The sequence below is a fragment of the Macaca nemestrina genome, chromosome 12, assembly GCF_043159975.1.
Source record: "Macaca nemestrina isolate mMacNem1 chromosome 12, mMacNem.hap1, whole genome shotgun sequence".
NCBI classification, from domain to species: Eukaryota; Metazoa; Chordata; class Mammalia; order Primates; family Cercopithecidae; genus Macaca; species Macaca nemestrina.
The window spans coordinates 117,034,307-117,053,376 of record NC_092136.1 but is presented as its reverse complement, the minus strand read 5'-3'; the positions used below and the strand labels follow the sequence as shown (position 1 = coordinate 117,053,376).

Sequence of the window (19,070 nt, the reverse complement as noted above, 5' to 3'; positions counted from 1 at the left end):
AGCAAGCCCCTGCCACAGGATCCCCTCTTCATCTCAGCTCTCATTTCCCTCCTCTGTCCCCAGGAGCTGTGGATGAGGAGGGACATATGCCTTTCTATGCAGAAGAATGTGCCTCCATGCTGGCAGTCACCTTCAGTGGTGGGGACAAGATGCTTCGGAGCATTGTGAGTGCCTCCCGGGCCCTCCATGGCCTGCCTCTTTCCCACAAGACTTCACGTCTCGGGCATCACAGCGATTCTTACTGTTCCCTGCTTCCCGGCCCCAACACTCAGGCTCCTCTTCCCCCACAGAGCTGGATCTCTTAAGGCATGCCACCCTTGGAGGAGCAGACCCGGGGACTCTGAATACTTCTTGGGAATGCTTTTATCTTAGAAATTTGGATTTAGGACAAATATACACACTGTTCCCCATGTGAAACTAAGTGTCACATGGGGCCAAACACGGTGGCTCACTCCTGTAATCCCAGCACTTTGGGAGGCTGAGGCGGGTGGATCACTTGAGGTCAGGAGTTCAAGACCAGCTGGCCAACATGGCGAAACCCTGTCTCTACTAAAAATACAAAAATTAGCCAGGTGTGGTGGTGTGCGCCTGTGATCCCAGCTACTCGGGAGGCTGAGGCAGGAGAACCACTTGAAACAAGGAGGCGGTTACAGTGAGCCGAGATCACACCACTGTACTCCAGCCTGGCTGACAGAACAAGACTCCTTCTCAAAAGAAAAAAAGAAACTAAGTGTCACATGGATTAAACACCTTTTTCACACTCAAGGAAATGCACAAACAACTTCTTTGCAATGTCTTCCTTTGGTAAAATTTGAGCTTTTGCTAATTTCTGTGGACTTAAAAAAACTCATCATTCCATTGCCCTTCAGCCCTTAGGTGAATCCTGAGTTCTGGTCATGTGTGTCTTCAGGAGGAGTGCTAGTCTGGTGGTGGTTTTTAGGGGATGGGTGGGAAGAAGAGTTGGGGAGTGTCTCATGTCAACACCAGAGAGAGCTCTTTCTCTGGAGCTAAAATTGGAGCCATAGCGAATGAGATTGGAGCAGGGTCGTGGAGGTTCTCTAACCTGTGGAACCCATTTAAAGAATTTGAAGATGATCACCTACACCCAACTGGGCTTAGCGTCATCCCAGCAGGTTTAAGCCAGGCCTCTAGACCATTACCCTAGAGCTCCCTGCCTGTCCCTGCTGCCCACAACCATGTAATGTGGGCATAGGAGGCTCTAGGCAGGAGCTGGGCTGGAGCCAGGTGGTGTCAGATTTCTCCAGTGGCTGAGTGGGGAGGTCTCTCTGGGGCCATTGGGAACTAGGCTGCTTTGTCTTCCTGCTGGGTCCAATTTATTTTCCAAAACTAAAATTTTGTTATGCCAATAAATGACTTCTGGTCAACACAATGTTCCAAGGCTCTGTGCCAGTTGACCCCTACTACCGCCTCCCACTAGCCCCAGGGAGAAGAGAAAAGGGAGTGGACTAGAGAGGGAAGAGAGGTTGGGCTGTGTGCACAGAGGGCACCCACTACAGGCCAGGCTGGGTTAGGAGGAAGAACAGGAACATACCACGCTCCACCCTCTAGCAGAACTCTAGGGAAGCCAGCTCACCCTGCTCAGGCCAGGGACCTGAGAAGGTTCTACAACATAATGTCACTCTTGTTCTGCTGTACCTGGCCTTTCTCATCTTAACTCACCTCAGCTTCTCACCCTCACCACCCTCTTCCATCTGAACTGTAATTTGCCCAGAAATGAAAAGACAGTGTGTTTAGCAGAGTTCCCATCTTTGGAATGTCCTTGCCATGGAAACTCCTTGTTGCCAGTTTCTAGTCAATGACCAGGGCAGCTGGGTGGAGCTGTCTTTCTGAGGGCAGAGGCTGGGGGCATATGCTTCCCACCATTTGGCTCCCTAGGGAAGCGAAGCTTCTCTGGACTTTTCAATGCCTGCCTGTGGCTCCTGCCACCACAGGCAAGTTCGTGGGCTTCACAGCCGCACTTCAGACTCTCACTGCAAGGCTGTTTCCTTAACAGGGAAAAAAATCAACCCGCTCCCTTGCATAAACCAGGCTCCCACTCTCATTGAGACTACCACTTGGAGAGTGCTTTTCCCTTTTTTTCTGGGAGTGCGCCATGGCTGGGTGAAAATTACATCTCTTGGCAGCTGCTCTAACAGCTGGGAGGGAAGCAGTGAGTACAGTGGAGAAAGGGCAGCTCTTGGCAGAAGTCGCCACCCTGGTATCTGACCCAGAAGAGAAGTTTAGAAGAAAGAAATTCTCTGGTGTTAGCACTGACACCATGGGCCAAAGATCCAAGTGCCATGGAGTGGAGCAGATTTAGGCAGGGCCCGCCTCAGCTAAACCCTCTGAGGCTCCAAGGTTGATGACAGCCCAAAAAGAGCTTGATGCCAGGCAGACACTGCCTCCCCTTGCCCCATTCTCACTCCCCACCTCAGAACCACATGGAGAGAAGGGGTTTCATGGCATCTGGCCCAGAGCAGTGAGGCAGCTTGTCCTATTGAGAGCTGTAGAGCCGGGCAGGTGGGCCTTATAGACACTGAGTCCATGCAGGGCTCTGGGGTGGGCAAGGACACAGTCTTCTTGCTGGAACATACTCCCCGTGTTCATGCCGACATCATTCCAGCCCCCGTCATGGAGATGCCAAACTGGATTTCCTCGAATAGTGCCATCAGTGTTGTCCCAGCTCCAGCTGGGCCCAGTAGCTCCCCTGGCCACTTCCTCTGTCTAGCTTGGTTGTGGGGGTTGAAGGGTTTGGAGTTGGGAGATGGGATAGAGAATTTAGGAATGGGAGCAAGAATATTAGGAGCAAAAATCGGGAGGCCCCCCCGCATAGTGGCTCATGCCTATAATCCCAACACTTTGGGAGGCCAAGGCCGGAAGATTGCTTGAGGCCAAGAGTTCGAGACCAGCCTGGGCAACATAGCGAGATGCTGTTTCTACAGAAAATAAAAATATTAGTGGGGTGCAGTGGTACACGCCTGTAGTCCCAGCTACCTGCGAAGCTGAAGCAGGAGGCTCGCTGGAACCCAGGAGTTCAAGGCTGCAGTGAGCTATGATCTTACCACTGTACTCCAGCCTGGGTGACAAAGGGAGACCCTGTCTCAAGGGAAAAAAAAAAAAAAAGAAAAGAGTTGGGAAACCCTTATCTGCACTGGATGGGAGCCCTTTCCTATCTCTACCTCCTTTTCCCAACAACCACACCCTCAAAAGTAACTTTTATTATCTTTGTCTCTGTTCTCCAGACATTCTGCTAGGAGGCCAGGACCTGCCCTACTACTGGGTCCCTCTCTAGTCAAAGATTCAGCTATAGCGAGGGAAGGGTCCACCTGAGAGACCTGTTCTGAGGACCAGCCCTGTACCTTCCCCCCATAACAACTTTGAACACAGTCTCTAGCTTCTTTTTAAAAAATTATTATTTTTTTATTTTTTAGAGATGGGTTCTCACTCAGTCACCTAGGCTGGAGTGCAGTGGCACAGTCAGAGCTCACTATAACCTTGAACTCCAGTGCTCAAGCAATCCTCCTGCTTGGGCCTCCCAAGTAGCTGGCACTCTAGGTGCACACCACTGTCCCCAGCTTAAACTCAGTCTCTAACCCGCTTCCTTTTCCCATTCTACTTCCAGGTGACCACTGACTGGGACCTTCAGAAGGGCACTGGCTGCACTGAGGGCCACACGGGGACCTCAGCTGCAGCGCCTCTGGCAGCTGGCATGATAGCCTTAATGCTGCAGGTGCGGCCCTGCCTCACGTGGCGTGACGTCCAGCACATCATTGTCTTCACCGCCACCCGGGTGAGATACCAGCAGGTAGACAAGTGGCCTGGTCCAGGCTGCTCCAGAGTTTGGCTGTCCAGTGGCTTTAGATTCTCAATGTCCCAAGTGTTAGATACTAAGTCTCTTTCAGAGTCCCTTTCAGAGTGGCATATGTAAAGAACAGGTGTGGGGGCCCCACAAAGACCACAGGCCTAAACTCATTTTATCTGCAAAGGAGAGCTCTGGCTGTGCCTCCTGGCCCCTCTCTGGAAGCAAGCCACTGGGGTGGTGACATCATGGGCTTTGACCTTTTGTCCCAGCTTCCCTTGGGGAATCCATTCCCAGTAGCCACAGTGGGAGAGCATGGACGGGATCAGCCGGCAGAGCAAGCAGGGAAACCAGAGTTAGATTGTTGAGACTACACTGGCAATGCAAGAGACTAACCAGGACCTCTGTCCTTTCAGTACGAGGATCGCCGTGCGGAGTGGGTCACCAACGAGGCAGGCTTCAGCCATAGCCACCAGCACGGTTTCGGCCTGCTCAATGCTTGGAGGCTCGTGAATGCAGCCAAGGTGAACAGGTGTTGGCAGGGCAGGGTGCCCTGTGTGGAGGGACCAAGGGTCGGGGCTGAATGCCCCAAACGTTGCCTGGGATATCATAGGTGCCTAGTAAATATTCGTTCAGTTCACTGATTTAACCACTTCAACCCTCATCCCAGCTGATATCCATTTTACAAATGAGAAAGCAGGCTCAGTGCTATCACTGAAGTTTCCAAACTACTAATAGAGTAAATGGGACCTGAGTATGCATGGGACTCAGGATGCTCTGGTTCCCCTCCTCCACCCTGGACACAGCCATTTCCTCTGGTTCCTTAACTAGGGGCTGTACATAGCATTCCAGCAAGCAAGAAGGAGCCGAGGGCTGAAGGAAGGTGATGAGTGGAAAAATAAAGACAGCTAAACCTTCAAGATCGTATTGACAAGGGCGTGTGTGTTTGTGAGAATGTGGGTGTGATCATTCTTGTTTGTTGATTTGCCATCCCCTCCTTTCCTTTCATAGATCTGGACATCTGTCCCTTACTTAGCATCCTACGTCAGTCCCATGTTAAAAGAAAACAAGGCGATTCCGCAGTCCCCCCGTTCCCTGGAGGTTCTGTGGAATGGTAAGTAATCAGCACAAAGTGGGTTAATCTTAGGCCTGAGGTTTGGGGCTGGGTGACAAGGAAGTTAAACTCGTCCTCCCTGCCAGATTCTACCCCCTTTCGGAGCTGAGCTCCAGCCAAACCTGTGGAGTTTTCTTTGACCATTTTAGGACATGTTACTGCTTCTGAGTTGGCTGCCCCGGCTGCTTAAACAAGACCTTTCTCCTGGGTTCCTAGTAGTGAAAAGGAGCAGCAGAGCAACTGAGGAGGAAGGCGGGTGGGAGGCATGGGACTAGGGCTTGGGGAAGTGAGGTGAGACCGGGGCGAGAGCTCAGAGAAGCTCCTGTGACTTCATGCTAAGATCTTGCCAGAGAACTCTGGTCAGTCCTTTGGTGTCCGGATGAAGTAAAGGAGTTTGGCATTTCTTCCTTTGATTCTTAGGCTTACCTAATAGAGTCAGATGCGGTCTGCTGGGGATGGACAGAGGGTCTGTAGAAGTCTCCTAGGCTTTAGTGACCCATCCTCTGCCTCCGCCTCCGTGGTGCCCAGGGTGAACCAGGACTGTCTGAAGAGGGTGTATCCTCTAAGCCAGCGACCTGGTTTTATGTTGAGCGAAGAGGTGGACGCCCTCGCTAGAGGAGAATGTGGCTGGATCAGGATGCTTGTGCTAGAGGATGCCCTGTCTGCACATTTGCCAGCGTTTTCCCTGCCCCCAGCTCCTTGGGGGATTCTTTTTCCGTGAGTCATTTGCTACTTTTTGCAGAGGAAGCATGCTATGTCTGGTGCCCAAACCAGAACTGTCTTCACTTTTTCTGTCCTCCTAGTGATCAATCGAGAGCCATGGCAGGAGAAGGGATGGCCAGAGAAGGTTACTCAGAAGGGAGGCTGAGGGGTAGCTTCCCTCGGGTGGAGGTTTCACTGAGAAGAATTGAGTTTCCTCTCTCCTAACCACGTCCAGCACTTGCCCAATTTCCCTCCACGTGGAATGAAACCCCAGGCCAGTCACTTCATTTCCCGTAAAAGGAATGTTATCTTGGAAAGGGCGTAAGGCATCAGCCAAGTCAGAGAAGTTCAGACACATTTCCAGGAATGCAGTTCGTTTGGAACCCCCTGGCTTTGCGCTTGCGTGTCTTAGAGATAGTGTGCCTTCAACTGCATCTTCCATCCACGGCTATTTCCCATCGCATCTGTCAAATGAGGGCAGTGACTTCAAAGAGTAATATGTTCTCCCCAGCTTCGTCATCCTCTGCTTCCAGCTGACCAGGGGACGTTGCCACGGAATGTCTACCCTAGGCATTGAGGCATCTGGCAACTGCTTGCTTGTCACTAAAAAGTAAGAGAAAGAAGGGCAGATTGCCTGGGTGGAGAAGAGTGGGAGGTGGCCTAGTGGAGAAAGCAGGATTAAGAGAAGGGAGGGGAAAATTTAGGGAGTTTGGCTAATGGAGCCCTTTACCTATTGGAAGGGCAGCAAGCAAAAGTTTTACTAGAGTTTTCCCTCCCCCCAGCTCCCTGGGGGAGTTTTTTTTTTTTTTTTTTTTTTTTTTTTTTGCCTTGAGTAATTTTGACATGCAGAGTTATTCACAACTTTTTGCAAAGTACTATTTTCATTGGCTTTTCAGAGCCAGTGAAGTTGTCTTCTCCTCCAACACGACCACATTTTCCTCTGAGCAGACAAAACAGAACGAATAAGTTTGTGGGCTTGCTTGGAGGTTGAAGGAAATAAGTCCAGTTAAAATGAGAGTTAAGCCAGGTACCCGGACTCATGCCTGTAATCCTAGCACTTTGGGAACTTTGGGAGGCTGAGGTGGGCGGATCACCTGAGGTCAGGAGTTTGAGACCAGCCTGACCAACATGGTGAAACCCCATCTCCACTAAAAATACAAAATTAGCTGGGTGTGGTGGCGGGTGCCTGTAATCCCAGCTACTTGGGAGGCTGAGGCAGGAGAATCACTTGAACCCGGGAGGCGGAGGTTGCAGTGAGCTGAGATAGCGAGATTGCGCCACTGTACTCCAGCCTGGGTGACAGAGTGAGACTCCTTCTCAAAAAAAAAAAAAAAAAAAGAGAGTTGAGCAGCTCAGTCCCAGGCAGTCAGTTAACCCCTTTGGCAGCCAAGTTATGGTTGTTTTCTGCCAGGACCTGGTTGATTCAGTGTCTGGGGGCTGGAGAGTGAACTTTTTATAAAGCAGAGGGAGCTGAACATCCCTGAGATAGAAGAGGAGGTGAAATACCTCTAAGACTCTAGAGTAGCATTGTCCCAAAGAGTTTTCTGCAATGATGGAATTGTTCTATGTCCATGCTGCTCAGTTCAGTGGTCACTAGCCATCTGAGTCTATTGAACATTTAAAACATGACCGTTGGCCAGGCATGGTGGCTCACACCTGTAATCCCTTTGGGAAGACAAGGCAGGAGCATTGTTTACTCTCATGAGTTCAAGACCAGGCTGAACAACACAGTGAGACCTTATCTCTACAAAAAATAAAATTAGCCGGGTGTGGTGGTGCATGCCTCCTGGGAGGCTGAGGCGGAAGGATTGCTTGAGCCCAGGATGTCAAGGCTGCAGTAAGCCATGGTTGCACTACTGCACCCTCCATACTGGGTGACAGAGCAAGACCTTTTCTCAAAAATAATAATAGGCTAGGTGTGGTAGCTCATACCCAGCCTATACTCCCAGCACTTTGGGAAGCCAAGAGGGGCACGGATCACTTGAGGTCAGGAGTTCAAGACCGGCCTGGCCAACCTGGTGAAACCCCAACTCTATTAAAAAAAAAAAAAAAAAATACAAAAATTGGCTGGGCCCGGTGGCTCACGCCTGTAATCCCAACACTCTGGGAAGCTGAGGCGGGTGGTTCATGAGGTCAGGAGATCAAGACCATCCTGGCTAACACAATGAAATCCCGTCTCTACTAAAAATGCAAAAAATTAGCCCGGTGTGGTGATGGGCGTCTGCAGTCCCAGCTACTTGGGAGGCTGAGTCAGGAGAATGGTGTGAACCCGGGAGGCGGAGCTCGCAGTGAGCCGAGATCGTGCCACTGCACTCCAGCCTGGGCAACAGAGCGAGACTCTGTCTCAAAAAAAAAAACAAACAATTAGCCAGGCATGGTGGCACATGCCTGTAGTCCCAGCTATTCAAGAGGCTGAGGCAGGGGAATCGCTTGAACCTGGGAGGCAGAGGTTGCAGTGAGCTGAGATTGCGCCATTGCATTCCAGCCTGGATGACAGAGTAAGACTCCATCTCAAATAATAATAATAATAATAAGGCTAATATGACTAAGGAGCTAAATTTTAGTTTTATTATACTTCATTTTAATTTAGATAGTCATGTGTGGCTATGGGCTGCCATATTGAGAAATGCTGCTAAAAAGCAAGACAGATCTTTCTCTCTCCCCACTGACAGGAGGTGATGAGGGAGAGGGGATTGGGGCCCCTTGGGTTTTTCAGATCTGACACTGGTCTGAAGTCTCTACCTGAGGGTAGGAGGGAGAGTGGGGCTCAGTCTGTGATGAGAAGGTGCCTGAACTCCCACTTGCATCTCTCCTTTTGTTGTTGCTGCAGTCTTGAGGATACTGGCTAAGCCTCTGCCTGTGCAGTGAGTCCTGTTTCTTCTCCTCTCCAGGTCTTCCCTCTTTAACCAACATTTCCCTCTTGGCTGATTCTTCCCTTCTGCCTTCAAATGCAAGTCCCTGCCGCCTCCAACCAGGAAACTTTTCAAATGCATGAACTGAAGCAATTTCTCTCCTTTCTCACACACTCCCTCTGCCACTGAAGACTTGCTTTCTTACCCAGAGTGCCCCTTTCCTCACTGGTTTAGGGGTTAGTTCAGGGTTCATCCTTTTTAATATTCTTGTCACTCTGACCCTATCAGTGAGGCCTTTGTTGCAACCTCTCTCCTCCTGTAGCTTCTGTGGCCTTCTTGGCTGCATAGCTCTCCTCTGCCGTCTCTGCCTGAGGTACTTGTTTTGTACTCCTGAACTGTGAGCGTCTTCTAAGGCTTGTTTCCTGACCCTTTCCTCACTCTACATCCTCCTCCTCGACAGTGCAGCTGTGTTTATGACCTTAGCTACCACTTCTCCACAAATGAGTCCTCAACCTAAATGTCTTATTCTGATCCTTCACCAGTGGAAAGGATAAGAAACTAGAGCATAGCTTCCATAAGATTATGGGCAAATAGTCCAGGCACAGTGGCTCACGCATGTAATTGCAGCACTTTGGGAGGCCGAGGTGGGCAGATCACGAGGTCAGGAAATCGAGACCATCCTGACTAACACAGTGAAACCCCGTCTCTACTAAAAATACAAAAAATTAGCCGGGCGTGGTGATGGGCACCTCTAGTCCCAGCTACTTCCGGAGGCTGAGGCAGGAGAATGGCGTGAACCCGGGAGGCGGAGCTTGCAGTGAGCTGAGATCATGTCACTGCACTCCAGCCTGGGTGACAGAGCAAGACTCCATCTCAAAAAAAAAAAAAAAAGAAAAACATTCCAATTTACCAAAGGCCAAATAATAAGATGCTTTTTATGTGCCAAGCAGTGTTCTCGGCATTAGCTCATTTAATGTATTGACTCATTTAATTCTGGTAGAGAGAGTACTAGTGTACTCATTTGCACTGCCACCCAAGTCCCCATCCACACTAAGAAGTAAATGGATGTAGCATGTCACTATGTACACTGCGAACACAGACAAGCACTCCTTTTGGGATTCTTTTCCTTTTGGGATTCTATTCTGTTCCATAACATGTCATTTCTCTCCTGTAAGCCCCTTCTCTGCCACATCACTGCTCTCCTCTAACTATGCCATGAATATTTTCCATCATCTTTCTGTTCCTAAATCACTGTGTGCTGTTGATGTTGCATCAATGCATTACACTTACCATGTACAAAATTTTAGATCTCACTATCACCTCTCAAAAGCTGGGCTTGCGGCCGGGCGCGGTGGCTCAAGCCTGTAATCCCAGCACTTTGGGAGGCCGAGACGGGCGGATCACGAGGTCAGGAGATCGAGACCATCCTGGCTAACATGGTGAAACCCCGTCTCTACTAAAAAATACAAAAAAAACTAGCCGGGCGAGGTGGCGGGCGCCTGTAGTCCCAGCTACTCGGGAGGCTGAGGCAGGAGAATGGCGTAAACCCGGGAGGCGGAGCTTGCAGTGAGCTGAGATCCGGCCACTGCACTCCAGCCTGGGAGACAGAGCGAAACTCCGCCTCAAAAAAAAAAAAAAAAAAAAAAGCTGGGCTTGCTTTCTAAGATTTTCCCATTTATGTCAGTGCCATCACCATTCCCTAGGCCCCCAAACTTGAAACTCAAGAGTTTTTCATCCCTTTATATCTCTCACCTCTCCCCAGGTCTTCCCCAACCCTTTCCCTTGCAATTTAATCTTTTTGGTTTTTTCTGTGAAATCTCTCTCAATCGACTTATTCATTCTACTAATACTCGAGGCCTACTTCATCCCAGGCACTGTATTAAGTTCTAGAGACTTAGGGATAAGACACTGTTCCTGCCTTCAACAAGCTCCCAACCTGGTAGGGAAGACAGCCGGGTTTACAGGCATAGTGCAGTGTTGTAGGCACTGCAACAGGGACAACACAGGTGCTTTGAGAGCACAGCAGAGATGTCTCCTGCTGCTAGGGAAGAAAGGGAAGGCTTCTCAAAGAAACTGGTGGCCGGGCACGGTGGCTTATGCCTCTAATCCCAGCACTTTGGGAGGCTGAGGCAGGCAGATCGCTTGAGCTCATGAGTTCGAGACCAGCCTCGCCAACATGGCAAAACCTTGTCTCTGCAAAAAAATACAGAAATTAGCTGGGCATGGTGGTGCACACTTACAGTTCCCAGCTACTAGGGAGGCTGAGGTGGGGGTATGGCTTGAGCCTGGGAGGCAGAGGTTGCCGTGAGCTGAGATCATACCACTGCACTCCAGTCTGGCGACAAAGCAAGACTCTGTCTAAAAAAAAAAAAAAAAAAAACTGTGATGTCATTATTTTGTGAAGACAGTTGGGGAAAAGGTGTGGGCATGATTTGTTAAATTCTCATCTGCCATAATTGGAAGTCAATACATAATGTCTCAAATTGATAAGCCATGAAATATCCATAACACTTACTGTTTAGAAACACGAAAGTAGATCCCAGAAGAAAACAATTAAAAACCATTTTAAAAAGTTTGCTTCTGGGGAGTAGCTCCCAGGTGGTAGGGAATTGGTTTTTTCATTATAAGCACGCTAGCGCCAACGTACATTTAAATTCTTGCATACTATTTTGATAGAAAAAAAATGTCAGGGACAATTGGGAAGGTAAGAAGTAGCCATAGTGAATCTAAACAGTTTTCTCAAGAATTTTGACAATAAAGGAAAATAAATAATGTCTAACGCATATGTAGCCTTAACATTAGCTAGGTACCATTCTGAACGCATTAGGTATATTAACTATTTAATCCTTGTCTCAACCCTATGAAGTAGGTACTGTTACTGGCCCCATTTTACAGATGAGGAAACAGTTCTCCCAGCTAGTAAGTGGCAGAGCTGGGATTAGAACCCAAGCCCGGTGGCTCCAGAGCCCATGCTCTTAACAGTGGTAGGTGGAAGAAAGTGAAGAGTTGAGAAAGGGTTTGTTTTTCATTTGTAGTAGGAAAGGTGCTAGTAAAAAGGTCCAGCCAAGAAGATGGATAATCAGGCTGAGCCAGTGTTTGACTTTTGTCAAACATTGCTGTGAAAGGACAGAAAGCGAAGGGAGCTTGAGAATGTAAACACACATGTTGGATGAGCCGTGGAATCTCAGCCAGTTAGGAGAAAGGAACTTGAGGGGTTGTGGGAAAATGAGGGGGTCAAGAAGAGAGTGGGGAAAGTGGAAGGGAGAGGTTGTTTTCAAAGAAACGGGACGTTGGCTTTGAAGAGGTGACAGATGGAATTATAGAAAATGAGGCTGGGCATGGTGGCTCGTGCCTGCAACCCCAGCACTTTGGGAGGCCAAGGCAGGTGGATCACCTGAGGTCAGGAGTTCGAGACCAGCCTGGCCAACACAGTGAAACCCCATCTCTACGAAAACTACAAAAAATTAACTGGGCATGGTGTCATGCGCCTGTAATCCCAGCTACTTGGGAGGCTGAGGCAGGAGACTCACTTGAACCCAGGAGGCAGAGGTTGCAGTGAGCCAAGGATCTAGCCACTGTACTCCAGCCCGGGTGACAGAGCTAGACTCCGTCTCAAAAAACAAACAAACAAACAAAAACCCCTGTCCTTGCTCAGTCATCTATAGTAGCTCTTAGTTGCTTATTTAAAACAAAAATCTTTAAAGCCCTTCCCACCCTAGGTTATCCAGTCCCTACTTTCAGTACCCCTCTGAGCTACTGTGTCTGTAAAATGAAGGCATTGCACTCTGCCTTGCATATTGGAGTAATTTTTTTTTTTTTTTTTTTTTGGAGACAGGATCTCACTCTGTTGCCCAGGCTAGAGTGTAGAGGCACAATCACGGTTCATTGCAGCCTCAGCCTTCCAGGCTCAAACCATCCTCTCACACTCAACCTCCTGAGTAGCTGGGACCACAGGTGCTTACCACTATATCCAGATAATTTTTAAATTTCTTGTAAAGATGATGTCTCCCAGGCTAAAGCAATCCTCCTGCCTCAGCCCCCAAAGTGCTGGGATTACAGGAGTGAGCCACCAGGCCTAGCCTGGAATAAATTAATGGAAGAAAGGGTGCTTAAAAAGAATTGTTCTCGGCCAGGTGTAGTGACTCACGCCTGTAATCCCAGCACTTTGGGAGGTCGAGGCAGGTGGATCATGAGGTCAAGAGATCGAGACCATCCTGGCCAACATGGTGAAACCCCATCTCTACTAAAAATACAAAAATTAGGTGGCCGTGGTGGTGAGCACCTGTAGTCCCAGCTACTTAGGAAGCTGAGGCAAGAGAATCGCTTGAACCCAGAAGACAGGTTGCAGTGAGCCACCAAGATCATGCCACTGCACTCCAGCCTGGCGACAGAGAGAGACTCTGTCTCAAAACAAAGAAAAAAAAAAGAATCGTTCTCATTACGGCCTAATTTCTTAATAGTCTCCAGTTGAGTCTTCCACTTCAGTAGTTTTTTTTTTTTTTTTTTTTTTTTTAATAATTGTAGATTTACAGGAGGTTTCAAAGAAATGTACAAGGGAAGTTCCATGCACCCTTCTCCCAATCTTAATGTTTCACACAATTAAAGTATAATATCAAAACCAAGAAATAGACATTGGTACAATCCACAGCATTTATTTAGAGTTCACCAGATATACATGCTGTCAATATTTATATATGCGCGTGTGTAGCTGTATGCAATTTTATCACATGTAGCCTTGCATAACTACCACCACAAACAAGATCTGGAACCATTCCATTATCACAAGACTCCTTTGTGTTACCCCTTTCTGGCGACACCCATCCCCTCCCTTGTCCTTGGCCCCTGGCACCCATTTATCTGTTCTCTATCTCTGCAGGTATGTTACTTCAATTAACATCACGTAAATGGAATTGTGTGCTACACGTCATTTTTCTTTCTTTTTTTCTTTGAGACAGAGTCTTGTTCTGTTGCCCAGGCTGGAGTGTGGTGGCATGAGCATGGCTCACTGCAGCCTCCACCTTCCAGGCTCAAGCGATCCTCCCACCTCACCCTCCCCGGTAGTGGGACCACAGGTGCACACCACCACACCCGGCTATATGCTTCTTTCGAGGTTATTTTCACTCACATAATTTCATTGAAATTTATCCACCAGCATTTTTTAAAAATTAACTGTGCATAGTCTTCAGTGAGATGTGTGCATTTTCACCCATCTTTGTTCATGCCTTTTCCACTGCCAACAATGCCCTCTACCAACCCTCTCTGCCAATCTGTATTCATTTCCTTCAGCGTATCTCACTGCTGTGTGCCTAAAACCATCAGACTTATTTCTCTTCCCTTATCAACTATGTATGTTTCCCATACCATATCATTTTCCACTTGCAGGTAGAAGACAGGGACCATGCCTAAAGATAAGAATCTTTATATTCCCAGCATCTAGTACAGTGCCTGAAATGTAGGAGGTATCCAGTAAATAATTTTTTGGATGTATGAATGACTGAAGTTGCTCTACTGGATTCTTATATTGTGTCTTGGGTATGTGCTGTCTTCCCAACTAGACTCGAAGCTATGTTGTAAATTTGAGAGCAGCAACTCCATTCTATTTACTAGTATAGGCGAGGTCCCAGTTAGGGTTGCCGTAGACATTTGTATGTGGCTTCAGTGAGCGTGTGTCTTTGTGTACGTGGGGGTGAAGTGAAGGCGTGGTTGTGGGCTGGTTTCCCAGCTGCCCAGCCTGACTTTCCACAGTCAGCAGGATGGACCTGGAGATGTCCGGGCTGAAGACCTTGGAGCATGTGGCAGTGACAGTCTCCATTACTCACCCCCGGCGCGGCAGCTTGGAACTGAAGTTGTTCTGCCCCAGCGGCATGATGTCCCTCATCGGCGCCCCCCGCAGCATGGACTCGTACGTACACCCGCCCAAGGCCTGAGCAACCTTTTCAGCAAGGGCCTTTCCAAGGAAAAGAAATGGGGCCGGGCGCGGTGGCTCAAGCCTGTAATCCCAGCACTTTGGGAGGCCGAGACGGGCGGATCACGAGGTCAGGAGATCGAGACCATCCTGGCTAACACGGTGAAACCCCGTCTCTACTAAAAAATACAAAAAACTAGCCGGGCGAGGTGGCGGGCGCCTGTAGTCCCAGCTACTCGGGAGGCTGAGGCAGGAGAATGGCGTAAACCCGGGAGGCGGAGCTTGCAGTGAGCCGAGATCGCGCCACTGCACTCCAGCCTGGGTGACAGAGCCAGACTCCGTCTCAAAAAAAAAAAAAAAAAAAGGAGAAGTGGATCCTGGCACTGTCCTAAACTACTGTGGCACTGGCTATCCCTGGCGGCTGGAAGCCTTTCATCACATGCCTTCTTCAAGTGCTAGGCCCTGCACCTCACATACACGTTCTCTAATCCTTCTAAGAATCCTGTAGATTAGACTTTGTAACCTCTTTTTACAAATGAGGAAACTGGCCGGGCGTGGTGCCTCACACCAGTAATCCCAGCACTTAGGGAGGTCAAGGCAGGAGAATCACTTGAAGCCAGGAGTTCTTGACCAGCTTGGGCAACAAAGTGAGACCGTCTCTACAAAGAATTTAAAGATTAGCCGAGCATGGTGGTATATGCCTATAGTCCCAGCTGCTCAGGAGACTGCGGTGGCAGGATCACTTGAGCCCAGGAAGTCAAGGCTGCAGTGAGCTGTGATCATGCCACTGCACTCCAGCTTGGGTAACAGAGTGAGACCCTGTCTCTAAAAAAAAAAAAAAAGAGGAAACAAGTCATGGAGCTAGTAAGTGCCCAAGAGAATAAGAATAAACCTAGATCCATGGGATTCCAAGCCTGTGCGTACTCCATGCTTGCTTTTCCACCACACCACGTTAACACAAGTTCCTCCTTCCATGAGACCCCAGGGGCAAGGGGCACCTGAGAACCCCTCAGGGCACCCTCCCAAGTTTCCATGGCTACTACAGGGAGAAAGTGGTGCTGGAGGAAGGTCAGCTCTCTGGCCCACGCCGTCCACCTGTTTCTGCTGTGTTCTTTCCTCAGGGATCCCAACGGCTTCAACGACTGGACCTTCTCCACTGTGCGATGCTGGGGGGAGAGAGCCCGAGGGACCTACAGGCTTGTCGTCAGGGATGTCGGTGAGCCTCGTGCCCTCGCACCAGGCCCTGCCTTTCCTGCTTGTTATCTGGTCCCTCTGCATCTCAGAGTCCCCACAGAAAGTGTCCCGTGTGCAATATATAGGGTTGCCATTGGACTAAGAGGGTTGATGCCAAGAGTGTGCCCCATCCATGAAATGGGCATTGCTATCTGAAACTGTTCATTTATACTGCCTCTCATATTCCCTGGAGGAGTGACCCACCCATTTTCCTAGAATAGCAACAAAAGTCCTTGTTGAAACCACATTTCAAGTCCTTTTACGTATAACCATCCTTCGGCCAGCCCCGGTAGGCAGGTAAGGGCAGGACTCATTTCACCATTTTTTTTTAAATTGGCCCAGAGGTTTGAGGTGACTTGTGGAAGGTCACCATAAGTGAAGGCCACAATGTCCATGAACTTTGAATCTCTTTAGTGTCAGCGTATAGACTGGAAATTGAGCTCAACCCTCCCATCCTCTAGTCAAGTTAGGTATTCACTAGACCAGTGGTTTTCAAAGCTTTCTTTAATTTGGTAGAAAGACATTTTCTCCAAGCAGAATCCCAGCTGAACCCCCAAAATATGGGAGAGAAAAGCAAGACTCTGCTTTGGAGTACAACCTTTCCACCTTTTCCATCCCTAGGGGCACCCAGTGAGGCCCTTCTGCAGATCCTGGGGTCAGTGGGACAGAGTGAGGCAGTTCCTAGAGCAGACCATGTGGCCTGAGCCCCTTTGGGTGGCAGGGTGGGCAGGGCCTCTGCTGTTTGGCATGGCTGACAGAGGGGCGTGGCTCACGAGCTGCCCCTTGCTGCCCTAGGGGATGAGTCATTCCAGGTCGGCATCCTCCGGCAATGGCAGCTGACCCTATATGGCTCTGTGTGGAGTCCAGTAGACATCAGGGACAGACAAAGGTGGGTAAAGCTGCATGTGTCAGATGGAAGGCCACTCACAGGGGAAGGGCCGCCTAGGGAGCCCATCGCCCTCTGAACCCCGGCTGTGTTTCCCAGCTCCAGCCTCAAGCCGGGAGATGGAGCCCTGGGCTGGGAACTCAGTCTGGGCCTCTCCTTTCTGCTGTGGGGCTTCCCTGTCTTCAGCTGTAAGAGGGGAAGATGGGTGAGGGCAGATGGTATAGGCACCACAGTCAGTGGGGCATCCTCTTTTCTTCTCCACAGGCTGCTAGAGAGTGCCATGAGTGGAAAATACCTGCACGATGACTTCGCCCTGTCCTGCCCACCGGGGCTGAAAATTCCTGAGGAAGATGGTTACACCATCACCCCCAACACCCTCAAGGTACTAGGGCCAAGACTCAAGCTGCGGGTAGACGGGACTGTCCTGTCTTGGGGATGGAGTTCTTAGTGTGCTTCTCAGGGTGACCTGCGTGGCAAAGGACTGGGAAGACCTGGGTCCCAGCAGTGGTTTCATAGCATTGCTCCTACACTGCTAGCCTAACTTATAGGACAGGTCTTGTCGGGGGAGGGGGCAGGGGGAAGAGTTGGTGTGAAAAAGGCAGTCCCTAGAAGGAAAAAGACTTTCTGAGCTCATTGTCCTGGGCTGAGAAAGCTTGTAGGTTTCGGGAAACAGTGCCTCACGTAGGTGCTTGCCTCGACCCCAGACCCTGGTGCTGGTAGGCTGTTTCACCGTCTTCTGGACCATTTACTACATGCTGGAAGTATATTTGAGCCAGAGGAATGTGGCTTCCAACCAAGTTTGTAGGAGTGGACCCTGCCACTGGCCCCATCGGAGCCGGAAAGCCAAGGAGGAAGGGACAGAGCTAGAATCAGTACCACTTTGCAGCAGCAAGGATCCAGACGAAGTGGAAACAGAGAGCAGGGGCCTTTCCACCACCTCTGACCTCCTTGTCCCAGACCTGCTGGAGCAAGGGGACTGGAGCCTGTCTCAGAACAAGAGCACCCTGGACTGCCCTCATCAGCACCTAGACGACCTACTGCACGGGAAGGAGGAGCAGATCTGCTGACCTCAGGGCCTGACAGTGTGGGACAGGCTCTTCTTTCCCAAAATTAGAGAGCTCTTGAGAGAAAGCAGCCCTGATGCTTACATGTGGAATCTGAGGCATCCTCTGACTCCACTCAAAGAGGGTGAGGGCCTTCTTAAGATACAAATGGCAGAGGATTGCTGCCAGAGAAGTCTGGTCAGAGCCACAGGGGCTTCCTCCAGCCAAACAGGAACTTTTGGCGAGAAGGTGTTGGATAGGGGATTGGTGCCCCCTTTGGGTTGGCCTCCATCCTCATCTCTCTTGGGCCAAGCCGGTTGCCTAGGTTCCCCACACATGGGGGACCCCCACCCACACATGAGTTAAGAAGATGCCTGCCATAGCCAGGAGCGCATCTCAATGGAAACGTCACTGGGGTCACTTGGGAAGAGGACTTTGGGGTAGAGGCTGGGAGGAGCCCCTGGACATGCCTGTCCTGAAAGCGGCTACCTCCATCATCCATTCCCAAGATGCCTGATCAGAAGCCAACTTGAATGAACCCCTGGCTCCTTCACCTCCGCCCCCACAATTGGTATGATGCTGCTGGCACAGCTGGGATACACACGGCTCCCCCAGGCCTGAGCTGCTTCACTAGGGAATCCTGCGGCAGGACTGCAGAGCAGATGGCAGACGCGCGTGTTGGAGGAGAGAGCCTTGGGAGCCACTGCCACTCCAGTCCTGCCACCACCCTGTCTTCCTCTGCAAGTGCTCAGGGAAATGGCCTTCCTGCCGGAGGCCAACTATCTGCCTGACAGGCTGTGACTCTTCTCTCAACCTTGGCCTTCTCCCCTCTTCTGAGCTAGTTGGTTGAATTTTTTTTTAATGCTTAAGATTTGTTTTTCTGGCTGGGCGCGGTGGCTCAAGCCTGTAATCCCAGCACTTTGGGAGGCCGAGACGGGCGGATCACGAGGTCAGGAGATCGAGACCATCCTGGCTAACACGGTGAAACCCCGTCTCTACTAAAAATACAAAAACTTAGCCGGGCGAGGTGGCGGGCGTCTGTAGTCCCAGCTACTCGGGAGGCTGAGGCAGGAGAATGGCGTGAACCCGGGAGGCGGAGCTTGCAGTGAGCTGAGATCTGGCCACTGCACTCCAGCCTGGGTGACAGAGCGAGACTCCGTCTCAAAAAAAAAAAAAGATTTGTTTTTCTCTTCTCACAGCAACATTTTCTTGAATTTTTTTCTGCACAGCTTTTCCAAAATAAAAACCTTCCAAACAATTCTGCCACTTGCAATCTCTCCTTTCCTCTGTTTCCCCAAAATCGCTGCACACTGCTGAGTGGCTCCTTTTTCCCTTCGGTCCCCGAGATTTTTCCCTTCGGTCTCCTGTTCTTCTACGGCCTGTTTCCTCTGAGAGAATCTGACCCTCCCAGAATCTTGGCACGTGAAGGGTCCTTCAGAGGACGGCAGCCAGGAACACATACAAGCCTGAGATGCCTGCCTGTCCCCTGCTCAGATTTGGAACCCTAACAGAAGTGACCAGAGCAAATCAAACTCT

General features: G+C 49.9%; 1 protein-coding gene across 4 annotated transcripts in view; it reads left to right on the top strand.

Moving 5' to 3' along the window:
• Positions 1-18,792, top strand: part of LOC105476435 (proprotein convertase subtilisin/kexin type 7) — a 28,011-nt gene extending 9,219 nt beyond the window's left edge. For 3 of the 4 annotated variants that reach the window (XM_011732395.3, XM_011732397.3, XM_011732396.3), the window contains 9 exons: positions 64-164; positions 3,623-3,790; positions 4,216-4,323; positions 4,811-4,913; positions 14,213-14,369; positions 15,494-15,588; positions 16,401-16,494; positions 16,756-16,873; positions 17,196-18,792. In XM_011732395.3, the coding sequence (XP_011730697.2) occupies positions 64-164; positions 3,623-3,790; positions 4,216-4,323; positions 4,811-4,913; positions 14,213-14,369; positions 15,494-15,588; positions 16,401-16,494; positions 16,756-16,873; positions 17,196-17,558 (1,307 nt within the window). In that variant the 3' untranslated portion in view covers positions 17,559-18,792. Of the gene's footprint in view, positions 1-63; positions 165-3,622; positions 3,791-4,215; positions 4,324-4,810; positions 4,914-14,212; positions 14,370-15,493; positions 15,589-16,400; positions 16,495-16,755; positions 16,874-17,195 lie in introns of those variants that run through there. The other variant, XM_071075993.1, reaches the window with a different exon arrangement.
• The last annotated feature ends 278 nt before the right edge of the window (positions 18,793-19,070 follow it).